Here is a 26,211-nt window from a genome sequence, read left to right on the forward strand (position 1 = left end):
TGTGCCAGGGTTTTAGTAATTATGGCAAGAAGAAAAAAAAGGTCTTGTCATGAAACTGGCTTTAATTTTCATACACATGGGCTGTACTCTCCTTCTTTGCATTTCGTCATTTGTTTCAAACTGGCAAGGCTATCTCACTATTGCACACACGCATCAGCCTTGCCTATGCTGTGATGACAGTAGTAGTACTTGCTGCTTTTGCTTCTGTGCGTGATTTCATGGCAGCATAATATTGCCTGTGCTGAAGTGTATTTTTTTACCGGCAGTGACTTTACCGGCAAAAAGAAGCATTATTTTCTTGTAAAAAAAGTAAAATTACGACTCCTTGAGAGCAGTATTGTTAATCTTGATGCATTACCATGAAAAAGAAAAAAAAAGTCAAAAGTAACAAAACTGGAATTCGAACTCGACCTGCGGTATGACCGCTTCCCCAACTGCGCAACAATCCACTATGCTACCACAACAGCTAGACGATGGCCTCTGCAATGACTACAAATTTACGGCAACGGGCCACCTCATTTTTACCAATACACTACAATGACGGGTCCCTTCACAGTAGTCATTGCTTTACGGTGATGGGGCCCGTCACTATAGCTGCATTGCTATCATCACGGGCCCTCTCACTCTAACAATAGTACTAGGCTTACGGCCTCATCACCATAATCATAATCAAACTACGCTGACGGGCCCCCTCACTTTTACAATAGCAGTGCGTTGACGGGCCCTGTCACCATAGTTGCTGCCTTTTTTTACCAGTGTTAAGTTGGAGATGTGTGGATTGAATGCTTTAAGCATACACTTATTGTAGAATGGTTGTATGCTCGCTTCCCTAACACCTTAGTTTTATTGTGTGCTCTTGTGGGAAGTTTACCGGTGAAAAATGATTAAATTCATCTTTTCAGGCTCTGTACCACTTGGGTCAGAAGTTGGGGGCTGAATTTTACGCTGCTGTGGATGCTGTGACTAGCCACGGGATGTCAGTATGCCATTTGTGCCCGGAAGCGGATCGTGACAAGCTGATCACTGCATACAAGCAGGTGGTGTACTGGCATCATAGGCATTTTCTTTTCATTATGGGCATTTTTTGGGCTGTGTTTATCGAAAGTGGTTAATGTTTGCACACAGTGGTTTCATTCTTTAGAATCTGTTGCTCACAGCTTGTCTAGAAAGACAAAACAACATTAAAGGGGTACTGACACAAAAACTTTGGCTTCGCGTTTTTTTGCTGCAATGTGTTGCTGGGGGCCTGTTAGTCATGACAAGACACATCCTTTGCTGCAGCATGCGACACATAATTATTTACAGGCCTCTTATTATAGATCAGTTTCGGTTTGAGAGAGCTCCAAAAACTGGGTGCAACTGTCGCCACCTAGAGTGCGCAGCTTCTGACCACGTCAGCACACAGAACTGGGGCACACTTCCGCACGGTTGGCATCAAGAATTACATTCAAATAGGAAACGGGACTGCCATATCACCAAACACAAAAATTTCTAAGCCTGCGCCACAGCCACGCACTCGCAACCAGCCGCCGAGAAATATAGACTGCAGTAACAAATGCGGCAAAAGAAAAATGGCGGCTATGACATCATCATAACATGTTTTGTTGACTGCAGCGTGGTGACGTAAGGGAAGTAGGGCGTCACCTAGAGGTCCCCTTCGATGGTGTCAATGGCACGATGGAGTCGAGGGCTTGCACAAACTTCAAAATTCTTTTAAAGTACCTTCCCAGCTATATTTGCTGTTGATAATGTGCAGATGATATAGGAATGTTCGTGGGAATCAACCCTACAGGCTATCTCGGGCACAAAATTTTGTGTCCGTGCCCCTTTAATTCTCTGGGACATTGTGTAATTTAGATGTCAAACATGGTCATCAGCATCCCATGACTGGGCAGCACCAATTTGTTGATAATATATGTGTTTGTGTCCAACTTTACAAGGCAACGGCATTTCCACCTCGAAGGCAGATGCAAACAAGCCTGAAAGCCTGAACCACTAGGGCTGCATTCTGGACTGATGTCATAATCTGTGCGGTCAGCATACTGCAGTGCAGGAGAACATTGCCGAGTACATGAGTCGGACTATTTCTTCAATAGCTAAGGCAATTGGCTTTTGGGCTTCGGTCATGTGGGCGGTATCTCTCCTGCCTTCATACGCTCTATGACTATAAAAATTGTTGTCTCATCATCTGAAAAAGTAGCTTCTGTCTCTGTGTTACAAGCTGCCACTCAAGCATCCCCTGCACGAAGTCCGTGGCGGGAATGACTTCAGGTTGGTTCGCTTCGTCTGCAAGTAAACGCAGCAAAGAAATCAGAGGCGCGTTTGGACAACAAAACAACAGCTTTAGTCAAGCTGTTGGGGCACAAGCTCTCTAAATATACGGCACTTCAAGTACACTAATAATATACCAATAGAGTCAAACAATAAGCTTGTAAAATACACAAAATGAATTAACACTACACAAACAATGGAGTAAAATTAACAGTAAAGATGTGAATGTTCAATGGTATAAACAGGTGAAGGCATTCGTGAGATGATCGGCAATGTTGCGTCCATGACGATCAGATGCGAGAAGTCCTGAAGAGTTCTGGCACGACTGCGATGTCAGGAGATTCGAGTTGCAATGCTGATCTTTCCAGGAGCTAGTGCTTGAAAGCAGATCTAAGGCAGGTTGAGCCACGGGTATGCTAGACTGCACCTGCGCGCTCGCTTTTTACGGCCTTCGCATAGGGTGTAGTACATACCTCCTGCCGTTGCTTTGAGGGGGGCGCTGCGACTGTGACCCTCCTCCGCCCCTTCATGCAGCGCGCGCAACGCCGGCACATCACTTTGGGCGCACTTCTTCACTCACCACGTGTTGAAAAACAAGTGAAAAACAAGGAAGGATAGTCCTCGAACACAGTAGGCATGGAGTCGGAAAGAAATTTTCTGATGTGGCACGCAGACACATGCGTTTTTCTCAAAACTGTTTTTTTTTTTTGCCATTTACTATTTTAAGTCCAGCCTCCCTCCTGAAGCAGGATCTTAGCGAGGCTTCTTTGCACTTATAATCAAATAAGAAGGATAGTCCTCGAAGAGAGTAGGCATGGAGTCGGGAAGAAACTTTCTGATGAGGCACGCAGGCACATATAGTCTTCGTAGCGGAAGTGTCTGCTTTATGCGACAGTTGATGCAAACTTGTCATTGATGATGAGCTTGTCTCTCGCAATACTTTCTTTTGCCATTCAGCACATAGCATTGCTTGGGAATTGATAAAAAGAAATACCGGATGTTTTCCCCCAACGGGACTTGCAATATGAAACACAGCAATACACTATAACACAGCTAATATATATCTATGTACGTTCTGCCAGTGATGGAAGTTCTGCTCCAGTTGCTCTGAAGTGCTGCAAAAGAAAAAAGGCTGCTCTATGCTGCTCCAAACAGTAGTTTTTGTTAGTAATTGCTCCAAATGTGCTACGAAATGACGCTGAGAAAATTAGAATCAAAAAGTTTTACTGTTTGACTGACTCGTAAGCCCTAAAGAAACTAAAAGAATCGGTACCATCATCCCAGGATGCTACTAGTGTGTAGCATTATTTGGCTGTTTTTGTCTCAGCTGGACATGCAGGCTTGTGTGGTGAAATGTGAAAATGAGCAGGATTGCTTTCATCTTATACAGATTAATCTACTGCTCATTTGGAAACAGTTATATGAGCCTGTGGTTGCTTCTAAAATGTGACTCTCAGCTTTTCCGGTTTGATTTGGTTTCTGCCACATATAGTAGTATTTTAAAATGTAGCGTATTTCACAGTACATTTTTGGCAACTTGTCATTGCTGCATGAAATTTACATTGATTGTTGTCTGTTGAATATATTTTATAAGAAATATTAGGTATTTGTACGAGATGCTTTGACAATGCTCCGAAATCTAATTTATCTATGGAAGATTTAATATCTGCTCCTAAAGTACCAATAGCTGCTCTAACTAGCATTTATTTCTGCCCCAAAAACACTTGTGGCTGCTCCAAAGATGTACTTTTCTTGCTCCAAAGTATGCTCCAAAAAGTAAAAAGTCACTTTCATCATGGTACTGTGCATACTGAAGGTTGTACGACCGTCTTCTCGAGTCAAGAAATCACTGCTGACTGAACACTGAGAAAGCACTGAACAAAATGCCACTGCGTTTGGCAAATCCCAAAATAAAGCGAGCCACACTAGAGATAGGGGATATTGGCAACAACCTGCTAGTCGCACTAAACCACAGGAGAATAGATTTCTTGGGAAAAAAAGCTGCTTGCTTGCCGAAAAGTTGGAATCTTGTCAATTTCTCTTTCTTACACGTTCTTCCACGAACTCGAAGAATAGCGCAGGACTGATTTGAACTACAGAGTTTGAGTTCCGGGGCAAGTGACTCGCGAGTGGAAGCAGCTGCGTTCCTCGCATTTTTCATGTATGTGGCTTGTAGTATGAAGGAACGCAAAAGAGCCTAGGGTCCCCGGAATAAATGTTTCCCGGAGGTGTTATCACCTTGGCTATGCACACTGTCGTTTTTTATGAAAGAGAACATGTGAGCACGTGGTCTGCACTCTGCGGCAGCTGCCTACAGGACCATCATCAATTGACAGCAAAAGACATTGGCTTTTGGCTTTATCTATTGGCAAACAAAAGAACGAGTTATGGCTGCTGTACAAGCGCTGCAAGATACTGTAGGCAGCCATTGTAGAGAGCAGGTCACACGATCGTGTGTTCCCTTTCATAAAAAACGGCAGTGCACATTTCCACTCTCAGAACATGCCATCAGAAGAGGTTATTCAGCAGCTAGAGTTGTCTTTTCTTTTTTACTTTCTTTCTCCCTATGTGCTGCTATTTTTACTCATTAGAGACACAACTCACGTATGAGTTTCAAAGAGCTCTCAGCTGCTGACCACAGCCTAAACCCTGAAAACCATTCCAAATGTATTCACAAAAATAAATAGAAAAAAGACTGCCAGGGCTGCGCAGAATGCGCAGCACTGTCACAGCGAAAGCTGGAATAGCGACCTTTCAGAGCCTTTTTTTTTTTTTTGCACTCTTTGGGTTGCTGCTGCAAGCCCACTTGCATGGTACTCACTACGCCATAAATAATACTAGAAAGAGATGCTTAAAAAGTAAATTACAAACAAAAGAAAAGCCGCATGCACATCACATTTTTTACCCGAAGGCACTGCAGCAGATGGGCTACTATGTCAAAGAAAACACGCCTTCATTGACACAACACACTTTGTTCTCTTTATACAAGCCATTTCATTCTGTCATGAAACTGACAAACAATAAATTAATAAAAAATTATAACTGATATGACATTTTAAAATCTTAATTACCATTGCACGAAGAGGAGTGTTTAGGTACATTCATTTTTGAATGCAAGTTTTACCATGAAATGCTTGACATAGGAGCTTTAACTGCAGTTTAAATCGACGTGATGATAGTAATTCCCATCCTAGTTCACTTTTAATAATGTTACAGCTGTCATTTATGAGTAATGGCTCGGGACAAACCTTGAAGCCCTGTTCTCTATTTTCTCATGTTTGTCACTTAAAGGCATATGACAAAGGATCTCATACGGAACAAGTGTATTTAAGCATACGGTGCATGTATGCTAAATACACCGTTGATTGCAAACATGCCGGTGCCTGTCTCAGGCTTCGCTGTATAAAGTATAACGATTTGGCGACCTTCGCCACCGCTGAATCAACAAGAGCATTCCATGAGTGGCCCTCCATGGTTTTTCATTCGTTCTCCAGCTACCTGCGGCTGCCCAGAAAAACCTGCTCTTCCTTTCCCACCACAACACCCAGGTTTTCAGGGCGGTTCTTCAGTTCCTTCACGGCACTGGACAGCTGTCTATAGAAGGCGGTCGCCATGTCCTCGGCCATAGACGTCCCTTTTATTTTCTTTCTTCATCTTTAATTGTCTTTCCTCCTTCTCCTGCAGACGCTGAGACGTTTTTTCACTTAGGACTGTAGAAATAGTGTCTTTTTCACTCCTCATGCTCCTCTTCGAATCGCTCACAGCATGTCAGCTTTGTCTTCGTTGAACCTATTAGTGTTTGTAAATATCAATGTTGCCTTTTTTACATGAATAACGGTTTCACACCACGCTCGGAAACAAAATTTGGGCTTGAATAGCGCTCATATAGGCGCTCATTTAGAAAATAGGCATTTATAGGCACCTATAAGCATTTAGGCACGAACACCCTAAATGGGTATCTATAGGCACTACAAAAACACCATAAAAGCCCTTCTTAACCTCTAATTCATGCTGATATATCAAAATAGCACGATCGGAACGCAAGAAACAAAATAGGAATTTGCCTATAATCCGGTCTCTAGTCATCAGTTAATGCAAAAAAAAAATGATCTAGTCGATGTTATTTCGTGCCCTCCAAAAATATGTATTATCACTTTCAGGCCATAAGTAGAATGAGAAGTAAGCATGCATTCATGCAGGGAACCTGGAGCACACCATGTGCAACTTCATGTGTTTGCTTTGATGATGACCGATAAAGAAATTACACTGCAAAAAAAAAAAAAGGAGCTGTTACAAAGTATAATGGCAGGCAGGAGCCATGCATGGGAAGCATTCTCTTGGTGAAGATTGTGTCCACACCATTTCGTGGGCATCAGGACGGATATACGGTAGACTCTTGTTGAATTGGAACTTGGAGGGTCCAGGAAAATGTGTTCCGTTCAACAGTTTTGATTTTTGAGAAAAGAGCTAGGGTGCAGAATTCAAGTATGAAACCACTCATATCAGAAGCATTTGTTCTATTTAGGAAGCAGTTCTGTTGAAGTGATTCCCTTGAACGAAAAGCTGACCATTGGTTAGGCACATGTGCAAAGACGTAAACAGCCAACCATGAAGAATGCAGTTTTCTCAAGTGCAGCTAGCATTTCTTCAACAAACATAACTCCTTCAATTTTCATTGGCATTAGAACTAGCAAGATTGAATTTATGTGTATCATTAAAATTGCAATGAATGAGTGTTTGAGAAAAAAATCCAGCATTCAATGATTTCATGTCAAGGTGTATATATTTTTAGCATTGATCGAAGAAAGTCCATTGGCCCAATGTCACAATTTCGTAACACCCTCATTTAGAAAAATACAATAGAGCAGCAAAGCTTTTTACTTTAGTTTATTAGTACAGTGGCAAAATGCAGAGGTACCACTAAATTTTATACTTCGTATGAGTCTCAAAAAAAAATTGTCCCAAGAGCAATAGGAATTTCAAAATTACCTATATATATATACTGTAAGCAAATGTCTCTGTACCGTTAACACAATGTGCATGACGTCTACATGATATTTTTTCTGGTTAATAAGATTTATAGTGTCAAAGTACAAAATTTTCATGGCATTGACAAATTTCCTGTTTTCTTTTTTTTTCCTTTGCAATTAGGTACTAGAGTGCAAACTCGACTTGGAAAAAGCCACGGTGAGGGATGCAGGGTATGTATATATTACAGTATTTTTAACCATAATGAGCCAAGTTTCATCAGTGCATCCTCATGTTGATCTTATGTTGCCGTCACATTTCAGAAACAGCATGGAATTGAAGTGCAAGAAAATGAAAGCCACATTGGAGAACTTTGAGGAGCTTGTGAACATAGCTCTTGTGGAACTTATAGTCCATAATTACATGAAGCCGAATTCTTGTTTCTTAAAGCTTTTGCAAGTTGCTAAGCAAGATCCCTTGGTGAGAACCCTTGATTTTTTTCCTGTCATAGCCTTTTTGCAATTGCAGCACTAGGCTACCTTGCTCCATAAAAGCAGTGAAAGCATGATTAAAAAAGATTGATATGGTTTGGCTAAAATTTGATTTTTTCAGACATTTTGTTTGTCTTACTTTTGTCAAATCATTGATGTGACAACCTTGTGTCAAGCTGTATACGTGACCTAAAAGTTGCGGGATCGAATCACGGTTGTGGCGGTGGCATTTTTGTTGGAAGCGGGAATGTTTGAGGCCCGTGTACTTAAATTTAGGTGCACGTGAAAGAACCCCAGGTGGTCCAAATTTTGGGAGCCCTCCACTACAGTGTCTCTCATAATCATATCGTGGTTTTGTGATGTTAAACTCCAGAGATTATCGTTATTAAGCTGTATACGTGCTTCCTCACTCTAAAATTGTGTACAGTACTCATGAATTGAAACAGACAATTTTAGGCTATGTAATGCACATACTATTGTTTCCATTGAAACGGGTTGTTGAACAAACAGGCGAACTCGGCGAAGGAGAGCTTTATTTAGCGCAAAGGCTAACTGAACGCAAGCCTGCGATCACAGCAAGTCTTCTTCTTTTTCTATCCTCGAGCTCCATGCCCACTACCCTCGTTGCAATCACCCCCGGCCGATGAGGGAGCCATCCTGGCGACCTAAGGACAGGTGTAGACAGAAGGGTCATGGTATGGTTTGAGCCGAGAGATGTGTACGATTTCTTTTCCCCGACGGCGCTTGTCCGGAGATGCATTCAGCGGCTCGACAAGGTAGTTGACAGGGGATGTTTGGCGCACAACTCGATAAGGGCCATGGTACCTGGACGAAAGCTTGTGGGAGAGTCCTGGAGTTGTAGAAGGAATCCATAGCCACACCAGTGAGTTCGGAGCAAAGCTCATATGCGTGGTTGACGCGTCGTGGCGATGTTTTTGGCGCGTCTGGTCATGTGACATGAACGCACGAGCAAGCTTCCGACATTCTTCAGCGTGTGCTGCTGCTCGAGAAACGGTAGTCATCTCTGAAGGGTCCGGTCGATAAGGAAGAATGGTATCCATTGTTGATGATGGCTCGCGTCCATAAAGAAGGAAGAAAGGCGAAAATCCAGTGGTGCTTTGCGTTGCAGTGTTGTAAGCATATGTCACAAAAGGGAGTATGCTATCCCAATTTGACTGGTCGGATGAAGCGTACTTGGCCAGCATATCCCCAAGTGTACGATTAAAACGCTCTGTCATCCCATTAGTTTGTGGGTGATAGGCTGTGGTAGTGCGGTGTATGATGCGACACTCGCTCAACAACGCTTTGATGGCATCGGAGAGAAAAACGCGGCCACGGTCGCTTAGTAACTCCCGAGGTGCTCCATGCCTTAAAACCAGGTTTTGCAGTATAAAACACGCAACGTCTTTTGCGGTAGCAGAAGGTAACGCAGCTGTTTCAGCGTACCGCGTTAGGTGGTCGATAGCGACAATGACCCAGCAGCTGCTACTCGAAGTATAGGGAAGCGGACCGTAAAGGTCGATTCCGACACGATCGAAAGCTCGTGCTGGACATGGCAACGGCTGCAAGTGACCTGTGGCATGTTGAGTGGGCATTTTGCGTCGCTGGCACGTAAGGCAAGACCTTACGTAACGGCGAACGAAACGGTACATACCGCGCCAGTAGTACCGCAGCTGCAAGCGGGTGTATGTTTTTAACACACCAGCGTGGCCACATTGCGGATCATCGTGGAACGTGGCACAAATGTCAGAGCACAGATGTCGGGGAATCACGAGCAACCACTTACGGCCGATCGAGCTGTAGTTTCGGCGGTAAAGCAGGTTATCCCGAATAGCGAAGTGTCCTGCTTGACGGCGAAGCGTCCTGGAAACTGGAGCGGGCGTCCGGTTTGAGAGAAAGTTCAAAAGAGATGAAATCCAAGCATCTTTGCGTTGCTCGGAAGGCATGTCCGAGATGCTGATGGCCAAGGCAGCACTAGTGGGGATAGATGAGCCGACAGGCTCTGAAGCCAATGGCGAACGTGACAGGGCATCGGCGTCGGAATGCTTCCGGCCAGAACGGTAGATAACACGGATATCGAACTCCTGTAACCGCAATGCCCAACGAGCGAGCCGACCATTAGGATCTTTTAGTGAAGATAACCAGCAAAGCGCATGGTGGTCTGTTACAATATCAAACGGACGTCCATATAAATAAGGCCGAAATTTTCCGATTGCCCAAATAATGGCGAGGCACTCCTTTTCAGTTACAATGTAATTCTTCTCGGCTTTACTGAGAGTGCGGCTGGCATAGGCAACGACGTACTCGTCAAAGCCCTCCTTGCGTTGGGCCAGTATGGCCCCTAGCCCGACACCACTAGCGTCCGTATGAAGCTCCGTTGGAGCAGACGGATCGAAATGTCGGAGTATGGGAGGCGTGGTGAGGAGCCGTCGGAGTTCCTGAAATGCATCATCACACGCCTGCGACCACGCTGACAAGTCAGAACTTCTGGCAAGAAGATTGGTCAAGGGGGCGATAATGGAGGCGAAATTGCGGACGTAGCGCCGGAAGTAAGAACATAGGCCGATGAAGCTTCGAAGCTCTTTGATGGTGGTTGGCTTTGGGAACGCCGCGACTGCATTAAGTTTCGTAGGGTCCGGGAGAATGCAGTCCTTAGAAACCACATGGCCGAGAATTACAAGCTTGCGAACGCCGAAGTGGCATTTCTTCAAGTTAAGTTGAAGTCTCGCCGTGGAAAGGCACGTAAGAACTTGCTCGAGGCGGCTGAGGTGGGTCGCAAAGTCGCTTGAAAATACCACAATGTCATCCAAATAACAGAGGCACGTTTTCCATTTCAGACCTCGCAAGACGGTATCCATCATCCTTTCGAAAGTGGCAGGCGCATTGCAGAGGCCAAAGGGCATAACGGTGAATTCATATAGTCCATCCGGTGTTACAAAGGCTGTCTTTGGGCGGTCACCCTCTGCCATGGGCACCAGCCAGTAGCCAGAGCGTAAATCTAACGAAGAAAAGAACTCTGCTCCTTGTAGGCAGTCCAAAGCATCATCGATGCGCGGCAGAGGGTATACGTCTTTGCGCGTTATCTTGTTGAGTCGGCGGTAGTCAACGCAGAACCGGATGGATCCGTCTTTTTTTCTGACGAGAACAACCGGTGAAGCCCAGGGACTGTTGGAGGGCTCGATGATGCCACGTTTCAACATGTCGTCCACTTGTTCGTCGATGACACGGCGTTCAGCAGATGACACACGGTACGGACGCTGCCTTAGCGGGGCTTGTTGACCGGTGTCAATACGGTGAACGACCGCAGAGGTTCGGCTTAAGCCTGACTGGTCACGATCGAATGAAGAGCGAAAGCGGAGAAGAAGATTTATAATCTCTTCGCGCTGAGTTGGTGCGAGATCAGAGTCGATGGCATCCGAGAATACGTCCAGAGCATCATTAGGCGCGTTGGTAGGAGTGACAGCACCAATTGGGAACGAAACCGCAGAATCGGGTATAGTAGCCGGAAGAATGCACTCGTAAAGTTCGTAGCTTCCCAGGCATTCTCCACGTAGTAGGGATGACGGGCTGTGCGACGGATTGCACACATAAATGGCAGCGTGACCATTGCGAAAAATGACGACGGCAAACGGAAGCATGATATTTCGACGGCACGCAGATGGGACCGATGGCATAAACAACACAGGCGATTTCGGAGGGGAGGCACACGACACCGAGACAACAACAGCTGAGAAAGGCGCAATGTCAACGTCAGAAGCAGCAAACACTTTACACGAAGCACCATCGTCGGGGTCATAGCACGGCACAAACAACGCGAGTTCAGAACGAGCACAGTCGACCAAAGCAGAATTTGACAAAAGAAAGTCCCACCCAAGGATAACGTCATGCGAAGAACGGAATAAAACTACAAATGTGACGACGTACATCGCACCTTGAATGACGACTCGTGCGGTGCACAAAGCTGAAGGCTGAATATGATGGGACGTAGCTGTCTGCAAAGATAAGTCGGTAAGTTGTGTGGTCACTTTCTTCAAGTTTCGGCACAGTTTCTCGCTAATTACAGATACGGCAGCTCCAGTGTCAACAAGTCCGTGCACCTTAATGCCATCAATATAGAGTTCGATTTCGTTCGGGGGACAGCAGTTAGGTCTTGAAATTTTCGCTGCCAACGCAGTTCTTGCCTCCGGAACTGCGCCCGTCAGTTTTCCCCTCGCGGTGGGCTGTTGCGACGTAACATCGGAGAAATAGATCGACGACGAGGAGAAGGTGAACGGCTTGCGCTGGATGGTCGGCGACCGGGACGCACGGCTAGAGGTGGATTGGCAGGAACGGGGTATCGCGGCTGAGTGGGCATGGTGGGCATGTAATGTGAGCCCCCTGCAATGTCGTGAGAAGGGAAGCTGCGACGACGGCAGTGACGAGCTACGTGGCCTGGGATGCCACATGAAAAACATATCGGCCGATTATCTGGAGTGCGCCATTGGCTGACGATAGGGGCACTGTTCGCTGAATAAGGTACCGTAAATGGTCGTGCAGGCGGCGGCGTCATATAAACGTTCTGACCTGTTTCATATACAGCCGGAGACGGGACGGTCAGCGAGCGGGAAGGTGGGGTCGACGAATAAACGTGGCGAGTAGCTTCGTAGATGGCCGGAGACGCTGGCGCACGTGGTTGAGCAACTGCGGCTGCATACGTTGGTGGTGCAGTAACAGTTGGGGGAGCCTGAGCTGGCGGCAATGCTTCGGCAACTTGCGATCGAATGACCTGGCGAAGCGAAGGCGACAAGGGTGCCATCGGCTCGGTAGTTCTTGTGATAATAGATAGCTGCCGGGCGACCTCCTCGCGTATGAATTGCTTTATGACTGGCATCAACGCAGAGTGGTCGGCGGTGTCATGGCGATAGTCGAGGGATGAGATGTCCGCGGTGTCTTGAGCAGCGCAACGTGTAGAAGCGCGCTGCCTACGCAGCTCATCATAGCTTTGGCAGAGCTGAATCACCTCGGCGACCGTCTGGGGACTCTTCGCAGCCAGCATTTGGAATGCACCGTCGTCGATTCCTTTCATGATGTTCTTGATCTTGCCTGCCTCGTCCAGAGTCGAATCGACGAGCTTGCAGAGAAATAGCACATCTTCGATGTAGCTCGTGAAAGTTTCATCTGCTCTCTGTACTCTGCCCCGCAAGCGCTGTTCAGCACGAAGGCGGCGGACAGCAGGACGGCCAAAGACTTCCGCGAGGGTTTTCGCCAATTCCGACCAGGTACTGAAATCACTTTGATGATTTCTGTACCATAGTTTTGCCACGTCGGTCAGGTAAAAACTCACATTTGTGAGCTTATCGGCTGCGTTCCACTTATTGACGGCGCTCACCAGTTCATACTCGGCAATCCAGTTGTCCACATCTTGGTCCTCTGTGCCACCAAATATGGGGGGGTCGCGCTGCCGGAGAGCGCCAGCGCAGAAGACAGGCACAGGTGCGAGATCTGGAGTAGCAGCATGAGATGGCCCCGGATCAGTCATTGTAGGAGGTCGTTGGAGTGTGCGGCTGCGAAGTTCCAGGGTGAGGACCAGATGTGCCCAGCACTTCCACCACTTAAAACGGGTTGTTGAACAAACAGGCGAACTCGGCGAAGGAGAGCTTTATTTAGCGCAAGGGCTAACTGAACGCAAGCCTGCGATCACAGCAAGTCTTCTTCTTTTTCTATCCTCGAGCTCCATGCCCACTACCCTCGTTGCACCATCATCTTTAATTCAGGTAACATCAACGTAATTTTGATTCGATCGCATATATCAGAGCCATACGTCAGTGAACTCATTGATGAGTTGACTCACTCAAACTAATATCGAGCCGTGATTCGGAATCTGAGTGAGTGTGAGAGGGCAATTATTGGTGAGCTTGAGTCCTAGTGAGCCTGGTTGAAAAAAATTTCGGTGAGTCTCGGTCCGAGTGAGTCCCAAGCGCGAGATATATTTCTTGAGTGAGTCTGAGTGAGTTCCATTTTTTTTTCTGCCCACCTGTGATCAGAGCCAACATTAAATTAAAAGACCGGACTCATTATGACATGACGTATTTATCTTGAGCAGGTTCTCATATCTGTCGAGATTCTGAAAATTTTGATGCCACTTCTGAATCCTTGATTACTGTATCTCTGTAGGAATGACACATGTTGGAATGATGTCATACTGTGTTTGTAGTAGTTTTGTGGTGTGCTATAAGTACTATATAGGCGTGCCCTAATAAAGGTACACAAGGCAAGACTTCTTTTGATATGAAATGACAGGTTAGACTTGTGTAAAATCATGAACATTAAGCATTATTTACTGAGATTATAATAAGCAAATACAGTGGAACCTCGATTATCTGACCACCGTATTCTGGACATCATATAATCGAAAAACTAAAAATATAGGTAGTGATGCACTGCCTTGCCCCCCAAAACAGGTTAAAACCACCTAATTGAGGCCACTGCATCACCCAGCACTTCTCCAAGCAAGGTACATGACATTACTTTTAAAAATGTCAGCTAAAAATTTAATTGAAGGAAGTGTGAGGGAATCTCAACTCCAAAAATTTGTAATACTCTGCGCATCGTTTTAATAAATTGAGTTTGAAAAGTGCCCGTGCATCAAAACGAAACCGATACCTCGTTGGCAACAGCAATCAGTGATGTGCTGCCTTAATATTGAATGCTCATGTGAACAGAGAGTTTTTTGCGCCGTGTCATCTCCTTTTTAAATGTGCAAGGCCTGAAACAGCGAGTAGCACAAAGAAAGAACTTCAGCTGCATGTCAACCAGTAAATTTTTCCGTGAGTCGAAAATAGGAAAATACTATTCAGACCATGAAAATGAGCTTGCTGACTAGCTTAACCTACTCCGTGTAGATAAAGCTTGTTAAAATAGCAGCCCTGGAATATGCACAAAATCCAGAAGGGATATTAAAGTTAAGATAACTGGATCACCGAAAAAAGTGAACTTTCAAAAGAATAAATTTTTCTTTCTAATGAGGCAAATTGTACCTGTCTCGCTTTCTGTCTCTCTCTGTTTTTATATAGGCATGTCAGTTTTATAGTAAACTGCTGATTACACAGATATTCATTTTAAACATTTATAAACTTCGAGAGCGTAATGTCTGAGTTTTTAAAAAATGGGTAATTTTCTTATCGTACGCTGCCACATAGTCGTCGTAATATGGAGGTTCAGCATAAAATGGGGTCGTGCAACCAAAGCTTTAAATGCAATAATTTTATGGGGGTTTTGCAGGACCAAACCAATTCATAGTAAAATGCAGGTCGTCACATACCTGAGAGATGTATAATCAAGGTTCCACTGTATAACTGGCCCTAATTGTTAATGATTAGTTATTACATTTGATTTTAAACTCTTCAATGAGATGGTAGTGGTGCCTGCAGAAAGGAGGAGTAAAGGAGGGACAGCCACTCTGCTGGATTCCCCATCACAAATATATTTTTGCATTTGTGTCATGCAGTGCAGTTATAACATGATTGATATGTGGGGTTTAACGTCCCAAAACCACCATACGATTATGAGAGATGTCGTAGGGGTGGGCTCCGGAAATTTCGACCACCTGTGGTTCTTCAACGTGCACCCAAATCTGAGCACACGGGCCTACAGCATTTTAGCCTTCATCGAAAATGCAGCCGCCGCAGCCGGGATTCGATCCCGCAAACTGCAGGTCAGCAGCCGAGTACCTTAGCCTAACTATGGGGTTTGTAGCATGTGAAAATTGGTGTAAGAGGGTTTAGCTCCAATCACTTCAGAAAACTTTAAAGCTTTTTGTTTCCGTCAGCAAAAAGCTTTTACTAGTTTAGTTGCTTGTACTATAAGCCTAGTAATCTTCATAATAATGTTGACTTATGTCCGCTTGATGAGCCCTCAATCCTTTGTATTTGGGGTGCCACGTTTGTGCCAGTTTTGTCTGAATTTTTTTCCTGACCTCGGAACTGACCCCCGAACTGCCACAAACGTGGAAGTCCAAGCTTTCACTTACACTTGATTGGTACTGCACTTGAGTGCAGCTTTCATAGTAAAAATGGGCATCACGTGCACAAAGACGACGAGTACCTTGCTTTTTCATGCTCCTTTTTGCTTGTTACTTGTATTATTTAGTTATAAACATCCCTATTCTTTTTCGCGAAGCCTACCTAACAATTCTAGCTTGTAGTATTTTGGTATCATTGGCTATTGACAACATTGTGTGCAGTTTAGGCTTGCTTACACGTTTGCGGCATTCAGGACTAGGAAGTCCAGCTTTCTGGGTATTCTAAAAAGTGTAGTATTCTTTTTTTTTATTAATTTACTGCAAAAAAAAAACTTTTAGAGCACCTCAAGTCCTTAAAAAGGTTTTTGATTATGGGGCCGAGAGCTCAAAGACGAGCAAATTCGTGACATTCTTTTTCAAAACAAATATCTAAGTGGAAGCCAAGCTGAAAACTTGGAAGAGTCAAATTGGATAAAAGAGTATATTATTCTAAAGAGACAGCCATGCATGGATGGTGAAAGCTCTATAAACAGTGAGGATGAAGAAATTGAACTTGCATGTAGTCTGATGAACAAACAAAACAATGGTAGTACTGGGTGAAGGAGGATTTCAACAAAATAGAAAAATCAGAAAGCAAAAACAATACAGAGGAAATCAAGTGCTTTTAAACTTTAAATGCCTAATGAAAGCTTTCAAAAGGTCAGTGCATTGTAGTCCAATTGTCAACTCCACATTGCTAGCTGCAACAAATGTGGCAGTAATGAAGTTCTTATAAATTGTATAAGTATTGATGTAAGCTTCTTTCTAAGAATTACTTAGAAAAAAAACTGGCTGGAAATATATTTTTCAGCTACGTACACTGCACAGATTGTATGTGGGAAACAAAGGGTTAATGATAGGGGAGTGATTTTATCACCTTTTTCACTCCAGAAAAGAGAGTGCAGTGTGGACGGCTTCACTCATCTGCCCACCAACAACAGTGCAGCCAACCTGTCTGAACTCTACAAAAGTAAAGCGGATGATTTTTGTGAATCTGTGGACACAACTTACAGCATAGCGCATTTAGCTGCTGGCTGTACGACAGATGTTAGATGTAAGTACTAATTGGTGCCAAGGCTATTCTGCCGTCACTGTATATGTGCTCTTTCGGGCTTGGTAATTGTCATGGCTTAGACATATCTTTTGAGATTCTAGATGCGGCCTATCAGCAGTAAAGAATCCTCGAAGTTAAGAATCCTCGCATGGCTTAGCAGGTAAAGTGTTGTGCCACTGAGCAAAGCTCTGTAGGTTTGATTTCAGGATAGAACAGCTGAATTTGTGTTAAAAGGACCGAACGCCACTCGGATCATGAGTTAAGATAACACCACTAATTAAAAGGTTGTATATTGTATTGTCTAAAATTAACTGTGTGTTTCTCATTAAATGGGGATATATATTTTTATTTCTATGCTCAGTATTAGTTATGCTGCCTCTCATGGCCGCTTGATGACCCGCCATCGAAACGGAAAATAGTCACACAAAAAAACGGCAAGCCTGCACGAAAGGCACAGCACAGTCGCAGCGAAAGCTAGAAGAGTGGCCTTTCAGAGCCTTCTATAAACACTCATTCGGTCACTGCTGCAAGCCCACTTGCTTGATGCCCACTACGACATTAATAATAAAAATTTTAGGGTAGCAGGCCAGCACTCGATATGCTATTTTTCGGCATTGTTCTGAAAAGCGTGGCATCTGCTAAGCTATTGCGAGGAATTTTGTGCCAATTGTTTATGCAGTGGCTGACGGCAATGAGAAATTATGCCTGAAATGGGCATGCGCCACAGTTTGTAGCTGAACAAAATAAGCTTTCGTAATGTGATGGAGCATTGGACAGCCCACTCGTTACGCTATTTCCATTGTACGATGACATGGTTGTTCTTTCGCTGTTTCAAAATGCATTATAAGTCTTATTAACGCCATTGCTTTTCTGACATCAAGCCTGCCTAAGGCAGGTTTGCAATAAGTCCTAAGCACCGGCGTGGCTCAGTGGTAGAATACTGGGCTGGCACCCAGCGGACCCAGGTTCGAACACCACTGTGTCATTGGTACTATTTTTTTTTTTTTTCTAATTTCGTGCAATGAGTTACGGACACGGGCAGCGGCGGCGGAAAACTACGGCGCTTTGCGAGACCCAAGTTGTGATCTCATGACAGCTTTCGCTGTAACAACAGTCCCTAGAACCTTGGCATAACCAAACGACACCTGGAAATACCAAAAAGTCAACAGGGACCTTGCCTAGTGTGTATGTACACTGCCTCCAGAACCAATGAAGAAAACAACACAGAGAGAAGGAATACAGGAAGAACTGCAGAGGAGTGAGAGACAACCACTAAAAAAAGCGCTAGCTTCGGAGCCAGCCAGACAGCCAACCCCTGTAGAAGAGACCGAATGGGTTTTGAAACATAGGGTCAGTTAAAAAAAAAAACTAAAGACTAAACATGGTTGAACAGTCTGTTTATTTATGACATAAACTTGAACAGTCTGTTTATTCATTGCATAAATTTTATGTTAGAACAGCGGTGTCTTCCGAGTGGAATTTCAATGTTTTTACCAGTTTTTTGTATTTGTATTTCTGTTCAGTATTCCTTTGAAAAAAGGTGTTATGATAGTGTATTTTCAATGAGAGAATGAGTGATGACTGTGGGAAGCTTAGCAATCAAGCCACCCATGATAAGAAAAACTTTTTTTTTCTTCTGTTGTCAGGTACAGCGTAGCAAATACAGTACACTCTCAGTAAACGGAAATCTGTTAAATGGAACTACTACTGAAATGTAACTATTGCCTCTGCAATGCTTGGTTTCGGGCTTGTATTCTGCAGCCACGTTCCCCTCTCAGTAAACAGAACTCCTGTTAAATGGAACATATTTTCTTGGTCCCTTCAGGTTCTATTTACCGTGAGTCTACTGTGCTTATTGCGGACCATTTTCGCTTGGCAAAACATTCAGAATTACGAAGTTGGTAACCAGTGGCATAACCTGAAAAGGGGCACTCTAAACGCCGCCTGAAATTTTTCAGTTTTACTTGTCTACATATATGCACACATGTGCAAATATACATGCACAAGCATAGACGGGGCGCGTACAGGTTTTTGAAAACCCCTGAATTTCAAGAATACATTTTCAAGGCCCTTGAAAGTCCTGGAATTTTTGCCGTTCTTGAAAATCCTTAAATTTCTTGAGCAGTGCATTCTCATACCGACATTGTGACCTCCTAAATGTGGTTTATCGGGGTGTCAACCTGCCAAACTCCCCATTTCTGAAGCAGTGATGCAGCACGTGTGCACACTGTCCCATTTCGCAAAAATGCATGTGAGAAAAAAAAAGTTAGTTTCATGGTGAGGGCAAAGCAGTGAATGCGATAGCGAGAAATTAGAATGTTGCACGAAGAAGGGCAAGCAACTTGATACATGCAACGTGCCGCTTAAGCACAATAGACGCTTGAAAAGAATGCGCACAGGACGGGTGCTAATGAATAACTGCCACAACTTGACAGCTTGAACACCAAGAAGGATGCCAGAAAACAACAGGATGATGTATCCACAGGATTAGTGCAAATTAACCACTTGCACAGTTGTTACTTCTTGGTGTTTGAGCAGTGTGCTGTAAATGTCAAATGTGCACAAGCAAACGCTCTTAATGGAGTGGTGCCATCAAATTTCAAGGCTATACCAAGCGTCGTGTGGGTTTTCTCTGTATGCAAGGACCCTTCTCATGTATGGCCGACTTCAGAAAACGTTTATAATATGTTCTAAGTCACTTTCAAAGTGTACCTAAATCTTCATTCTCCTAATCGAAGACCATCGCGAGTGCATCCAACACTGACAAAGCTCTATAGGAAGGGCAACAAAAGTTGTAGTGATATCACACCAGATCTGTAGTGAGGTGAATGACCTCTGGACTTTGGCCCTATTAGTACCGGCAAAGCATTGTGGCTGCTGCAGCTAGTGGCGCGCTTGTTTTGCAGGTGCTCATGTGGCACATGTGTGTGAAAGCAGACGATACTCAGCGTGATGCATGCATAGCTTCGTGTGTTCACATAACTATGTCACCTACACTGCTAGGTACGTGCCTAACTCGGTGCCCACAAACAGAAACTTAAACATGTTCACATTAATAAGGCGATGATAAATTATTTAGCGAGAATAAATTAATCTTGTTGCGTGTATTGTGCCTTTTGGAGCTATAAGAAACACTTGCAGCAAAGAACGTGGAAGCCACAAATATTGTGGCACCACTCCTTCAAGGCCTAACCATACATATGTGTTGAAGCCCGTCAGCTCGTAACTTGTGCCCTTTTCCTATGGATAGTGAGGAAGAGGGTGCAGTGCCACATCAAAAAGCCACACGTTGAAAAGCTGCAATGCTTGTGTGGAGTCGGCCCTTTACAGGTTGGCAATTTTCCTGGTGGGCATAGCAGACTCCTAACTGCACGCCATTCGCGATCTAAGAATCGCCGAAGGCTATACATTTGCCGGGAAAGCCGCCGCACTTTTCGTACAGCTTGGATGAGGCAAAGGAAAAATTATTTTATGCTACTGATGTGCTACTGATGTGCAACTGACTTGGAAATGACAGGCCATTGTGTACAGCAGTAATTACCGCGTTTGAAACCGCATTAACACATAATGTGTATTTAACACTGGTGCACACTGCGGTGACATTGAAATGTTCTCTCACCTGTGCAGAATACCAGCACCACACTTATGCAAGGTAACCAACCGCTCAAACACTCAGTTGAAGTAGCATGAGTGCGTGCAAAGAAATAAGATCCAGCGCATGCTGAAAAGAGGCACTAACTGAACATACCAAAGTCGTCACTCGGCATCGGTCCTGCTTGCTTCTCGCGATGTTGCCGCCGCCGCCGGGTCAGCCAGGTCTGAAAAAGCCAGACAGACTTGCGGCGAAGGTGAAATCTGTGCTCGCATTGCTTTTTAGCCTCTCTAGCACTGTACTTAACACATTCCTGATAGCTTCCTACATTCCCCTTTCAAACTACACTTAAAAAATAACAAAAAGACAACAAGCATGTGTTACATGTTTTTTGCGCGTGCTGTGCGTGAACCTGCAAATTAGTGAACCACCGCTAGCTTTCGTCACAGATAATGTCAATGAAGTGCATACTTCCTATGCATTTATCTTTGTGTTAGTGAAATTAAATTATGCTGATTGTTCTGAATCTGTATGGTGAACTGCACAGAGCTCATAGTGTAGTGATTTCAATCTCTGTTGTAAGACTTCATTGTGTATTGCAAGTTTTTTTTTTTACTGTTCAGTAGTTGCAGAGCGATGCAAGCAATTGCAATTATTAACATCATTAAGATATATATTTATTTGTTTTTATATGAGTTGAATAACACTACAATGGGCGATTCTCACAGATGCTAATTGGTTGTCATTTTGGAGGTCCACGCACTCACCACACACGCAAAAAACTTGCTGTACATGCTGTGTCTGAGATCGATATGGCAACTTGGATGTCTAGAGACCTCTGAAGCACTTACTGCGTGCCAAACCCCGGGCAGCAAGACGGCACGTACAAACAGACCTTTGGCGACGGTATCGCCCCCTTGTGGATTGAACCCCCTATACTGGCAAAATATCAACCACTTTTGTAAACTTTAATTGTATTGCGATCTTAAGAAGTCAAGACTAGATTTTTCGTTACAATTGAGATATCCATATATTTATTACAAGTGCCATAAAATTGGTCATTCTTAAAATTTTTGAATTAAAAAGTTCCAACTTTGCATGCCATTATGAGTCTTTGAAAAACTTTGAAAAGATCCTGAAAAGTCCTTAAATATCCTCAAATTTTCGCTTTGGAAACCTTTACGAACCCTGATAAATTACAGCTGATCTCCCCCCTCCCCCGCTTGAAGAAAGTTGATTTTTCGCTACGCTTCTGGTGGTAACTGTTAGGTTGTAAATACAGAAGTTCTATCTGTCATAACATGCTTCTAATTTGTATAAGATTGTAAAAGTTACTTGTATGCCATTAATCATTGTATAAGGATCTTAGAGCCACATGTCCTTTTCATTCTAAAGGGGAATGATGTGGTGTGTTTCGGTTTCAGTTTCATGGTTGCCAGTATCGGCTTCATGTAAAGTATTTTCGCCCGCAGGGGGCGCTACCCTGTGTATATATGCGCAACATTGTACATAATAAAAGAGTTCCTGCTTAGCTACCTTCTGCTACGTACCTTGTGTCAGCCAGCGCTTCAGCGTCGTGCCTTGTGTACTCCATGCGGTGCGTCCGCCGCACTATACTACAGTAACGTTTGAAACAAGCAACATGGATGATGTCTATGTTGCTTGTGAAAGCTAGTGGTGTGAGGTAGAGCATGTATACAGCTCATGCCATAACACAGTTGTGGAAGTCGTGTGCCATTTACGCCACACTGTGTCAATTCAGTCTTCTTGTGCCATCCTGCTCCAAATGCATTATTAGACGAAGCTGCTGACAGCAAGGCAGGTTAGGTGTGAGAGTGTAATTAACAAAATTGCATGCACAAATTAGAATCAACTCATGCGTGGCAGGGCAAACTGGAAATTATTGAGAGGCCTTTGTCTAACACTGCACATAAAGTATAATTAAGATGATGGAATCAGTAATGGGAAAATTTAAACATTGATATTTAATATGTTACTTTTTGTTTAGCACCAATCATTATCAAACCACTTACGAACTATTTTCGTTTTTGTTTTGCTGATATTTCTGTCTTGTACTGAGCTGCACCACTAATCATTGTAGGACGCAAGCTAGCCCAAACAGTTCTTCTAAATGAAGTTGGCTCTTCAGAGCAACACAACTAAACTCCAGTCCTGCTCAGAGAGCTCTGCTCCAAAGTGCTTGATCTAGTTCATCCCTTTGTTGTTTGGAAACATGTCTTTCAATAATCCTCTTAACTCTCTCAGATGCCAGTAATGAAGAACTGTTTGTAAATGTGTCAAATCAATACGTCATTTCAAGGAAGTCAATAGTCTATTGCAACAAAATATTGTCATAATATTTTAATGTATGTATGTTAGAGTAAGTAATCCTAATTACAGTAGACTCGCTAAACAGAACCTGAAGTGACCAGGAAAGTCTGTTCCATTCAACAGGAGTTCTGCTTACTGAAAGATGAACAGGGGTGCAGCATTCAGGTGTGGAACCAATAATCCTAAAGGCAGTTGTTCCATTTAGGCAGCAGTTCCAGATTTCCATTTACTGATTCTACTATACATTGTAATTAGATATATATTTATCCTGATGTTTGTGACGCTCTGTTTTGGTGTAAATAGAATGAAATCTCAGGCCAGAACGATAAATTCATTTTTGGTTATGTCCATTCTGAGCTAAGAAAAATATACTTTTTACATGTCTTGCAGGAAGTAGTACGTTGAACGACTCTTAGCAAATTGACCATTTGCAATAATACGCTGCAAAAATAGTTGAATGAAAAGAAATTCATTGTGCAGGAGGTTGAATTTATCCAAGTCTTGATAAGCCTCGCTCTTTCTTAGCCCTTAGTCGATACAAGCAGCGAAAACAAGTGGTGAGTCCAATTGTGTACATAGCGTCTGAAAGGGTTAGTAAATGGCAAATCGACCACCGTTTTGACATTTCAGCCGTCAGCAAACTCTGGGAACACCTGCGTCTGATGGAGTGGCTAGACCCCGAGCTGGTGGCAGCGGTCATGTCTCTGGTCAGTAGTAGCGATGAAGGCCTCTCAGATGTGCTGGACAGGATGCAGGCCGCATGGAACTTTCATGTTCAAGGCCTATTCAAGAGTCTGCTTCACCTCACTGAGCCTACTGCTTTTTTTGTTTGCCTTGGTGAGTGCCTGCTGTGGATAATTTGATGCCTCATGATGGCTGCATGCTTTGTGGTAACATTGTATTTACTATGCAGAATGTTTTCCAAAGTTTATAGCAAATGATTGTTTGTTTTTTTTGCCATTATGGATACTAGATATCTTGGTGATATGATCATGTTTGAACCCCATGTCGGTGGGAACGAATTCTGACGAAGTTGTGGCCAGCCTAATTGTGGGCATCTGTAAAGTGTGCGTAATCTTGGGATAACTCATGCACATTCCTAACCTGAATTTGATTATATATGCATTGTTCTGTTGGCATGTCTCACAAAGGAAAAAATGAACAGAGTAAGCAGTTGTACAGTTGGCCTTTTGACATAAATCTACCATGATTCTAGTGTGTACACTTTACACTTGGATGAGCTGCAATAGGCTCTCACAACACAGTGAAAGGAGCAAATTGAAAGATTTACAATTTGTAGGAATGCCTTCTTGGAAACACTGAGAAACAAAAATGGTTCGCAGAACTACTAGTGGCTTGAACTGACAGCAATTGCCACAAACAAGAGTGCCTCACCTTCACTATAGTGGTGTGGCTATTGTTCTAGATGAATATATTTATTCATGTGAATACAGTATTTATAATGGCTAGGGGAATTTGTATCAATATACACTCAAGTTAAAAGCTTATATAAGAAGCCCAAAATTGAATGTTTCATTGTTTTAGTGAACATATTGTGCTTTTGAGGGGAATATATTGTGATTGTCTTACTGAGTTAAATTAACTTAGTAGCATAGATGGTTTGTCGGGCCAGGTTTGGTGAAAGAATATTTATCCCTTCAATATCTATGATTAAAGTTGTTTAAAAATTTTTTTTGAAATATGGTAGTCTCTTTGGGCATAAATACACAGTATGCAATATGATTTTGACACTGCAAGGGCGCCTGAAAGTCACCTGCCGTGATTTCTTTGAGAAGCTCTGTGACAGCCTATGCGACAGTGGGAAAACTGTCAAAGCAGTGACCTTTCAGGCTTCTCTTGAGAGACATAGACTTTATTGAAAATGACACAAAAGGGAAGCATTGAATTGGTTTAGATTGATAAAAATCCACTCAGAAAACTCTGTCATTAATTTCATCATCAATGTTTATTTTTTTAAATTTTGTACTGAAATCTCCGTACATAACGTCACGAATTTCCAAGTGTGTTTCTTGTATTTTGGCAGCTTTGTCTCAACAGAATCTTCTGAAACTTTGCTCTTTAAATGTCTGGCCTGTGTGAGAGGGCGATGTTCTTCATGTTTACTGAGCAAGAACTGCATGTGTCGTAGTACTATGCACATCGAAATCTATGGTGCCACTGCAATTGGTGCAGAATTTTCAAGGTGGTTCTGCTACCTGCATTTTATTTTCGCATGTTTTCTTGCTTACCAAACATCTCGTTTCAAGTGTGGTAATTTTGATACTGTGAAATAGTGGTTTACATACATAAAAAATATCATTTTCTCTTTATTGCCTCATTAAATGTCCTTGTGGGGGTTAAAGCTGGCTCTAGGAATAAGAAGTCTGCCAGGATCACATCCAGACTGAGCCATGATTCAGTGTTGATGAAGAACCCAGCAGATCACAGTTGTTTAGGCTTGTAATTGAACTAAGTTTCTTTTTTTTTTTGAATCTTCAATACCAAGGCATTTTTAGAGACAGGCCCTTGGATGCTTTAAAATTTTTTTGCCCAGGTAATCTGCCAGCATAGAAGATTATTTAGCTTTTCTATAGTTCATTTGTTCCTCCTAAATTTTGCTGCATTGCAACAACGAAAAAAAAAATCTCAGTGTTGTAATTTTTATAGCTTTACCAATTCACTTATGGGACAATACCACTTGAAGTATTAAAATATTTGTAAAATTTACTAGTTTGATAGTGGCAACACTTTGCCCCGCCACGGTGGTCTAGTGGCTAAGGTACTCAGCTGCTAATCCGCAAGTCGCTGGATCGAATCCCGGCTGTGGCAGCTGCATTTCTGATAGAGGCGTAGTAAATGTTGTAGGCCCGTGTGCTCAGATTTGGGCACACGTTAAAGAACCTCAGGTGATCAAAATTTCCGAAGCCCTCTACTATGGCGTCTGTCATAATCATATGGTGATATTGGGACGTTAAACCCCACATATCAATCAGTTTCACCACTTCTCTGTCTTGTCATGCACATCGTCAGTTTGGCTGGGTTATATAACATATCGTTAAAATTAAAATGTTGCTCAGTTAGGTCACTTAGACAAGAACAATAAGTTTCCACCAAAAAACAAGTTCACAAAAAAAAGGAGAGAGAGAGAGAGAGAGAGAGAGAGAGAGAGAGAGAGAGAGAGAGAGAGAGAGAGAGAGAGAGAAAAAGGTGAGAATGGCTTGTGAACAGATGTGTAGAATTTTTTTCAGCTGGTACAATCTGTAATGGACAAGGAAATGCTGGCTGGTTTTGGGTGTGCAAATGCTTTTATTGTACGGCTGGAATCTACTATCTATTGTATAGATTATGTGCCTTCTGATATCCCACCGTTTTGTGCCTTTCTAGTTTGTTAATTTTCTGTTGTTTTATTATTACAACAAGGAAGACCTTACCTGAAGTTTTTTTTAACAATTTTTTATTGGACTTT

The 26,211-nt window shown here is 43.3% G+C and overlaps 1 protein-coding gene and 1 long non-coding RNA gene across 6 annotated transcripts in view; one reads left to right on the forward strand and one right to left on the reverse strand.

The window, feature by feature from the left end:
* LOC119175829 (uncharacterized) overlaps positions 1-26,211 on the forward strand; it is a 58,293-nt gene that overhangs the window by 7,247 nt on the left and 24,835 nt on the right. For 3 of the 4 annotated variants that reach the window (XM_075876252.1, XM_075876254.1, XM_075876256.1), the window contains exons 7-10: positions 903-1,037; positions 7,423-7,719; positions 16,660-16,822; positions 23,376-23,582. In XM_075876252.1, the coding sequence (XP_075732367.1) occupies positions 903-1,037; positions 7,423-7,719; positions 16,660-16,822; positions 23,376-23,582 (802 nt within the window). The remainder of the gene's footprint in view (positions 1-902; positions 1,038-7,422; positions 7,720-16,659; positions 16,823-23,375; positions 23,583-26,211) is intronic. The other variant, XM_075876255.1, reaches the window with a different exon arrangement.
* LOC142775007 (uncharacterized) overlaps positions 1,028-26,211 on the reverse strand; it is a 63,997-nt gene continuing 38,813 nt past the window's right edge. For both annotated transcript variants that reach the window (XR_012886631.1, XR_012886630.1), the window contains 2 exons: positions 20,571-20,640; positions 1,028-6,060 (listed from right to left, as the gene is read on the reverse strand). This is a non-coding gene — a long non-coding RNA (uncharacterized LOC142775007). The remainder of the gene's footprint in view (positions 6,061-20,570; positions 20,641-26,211) is intronic.

Source organism: Rhipicephalus microplus, chromosome X, assembly GCF_043290135.1.
Source record: "Rhipicephalus microplus isolate Deutch F79 chromosome X, USDA_Rmic, whole genome shotgun sequence".
Lineage (NCBI taxonomy): Eukaryota > Metazoa > Arthropoda > Arachnida > Ixodida > Ixodidae > Rhipicephalus > Rhipicephalus microplus.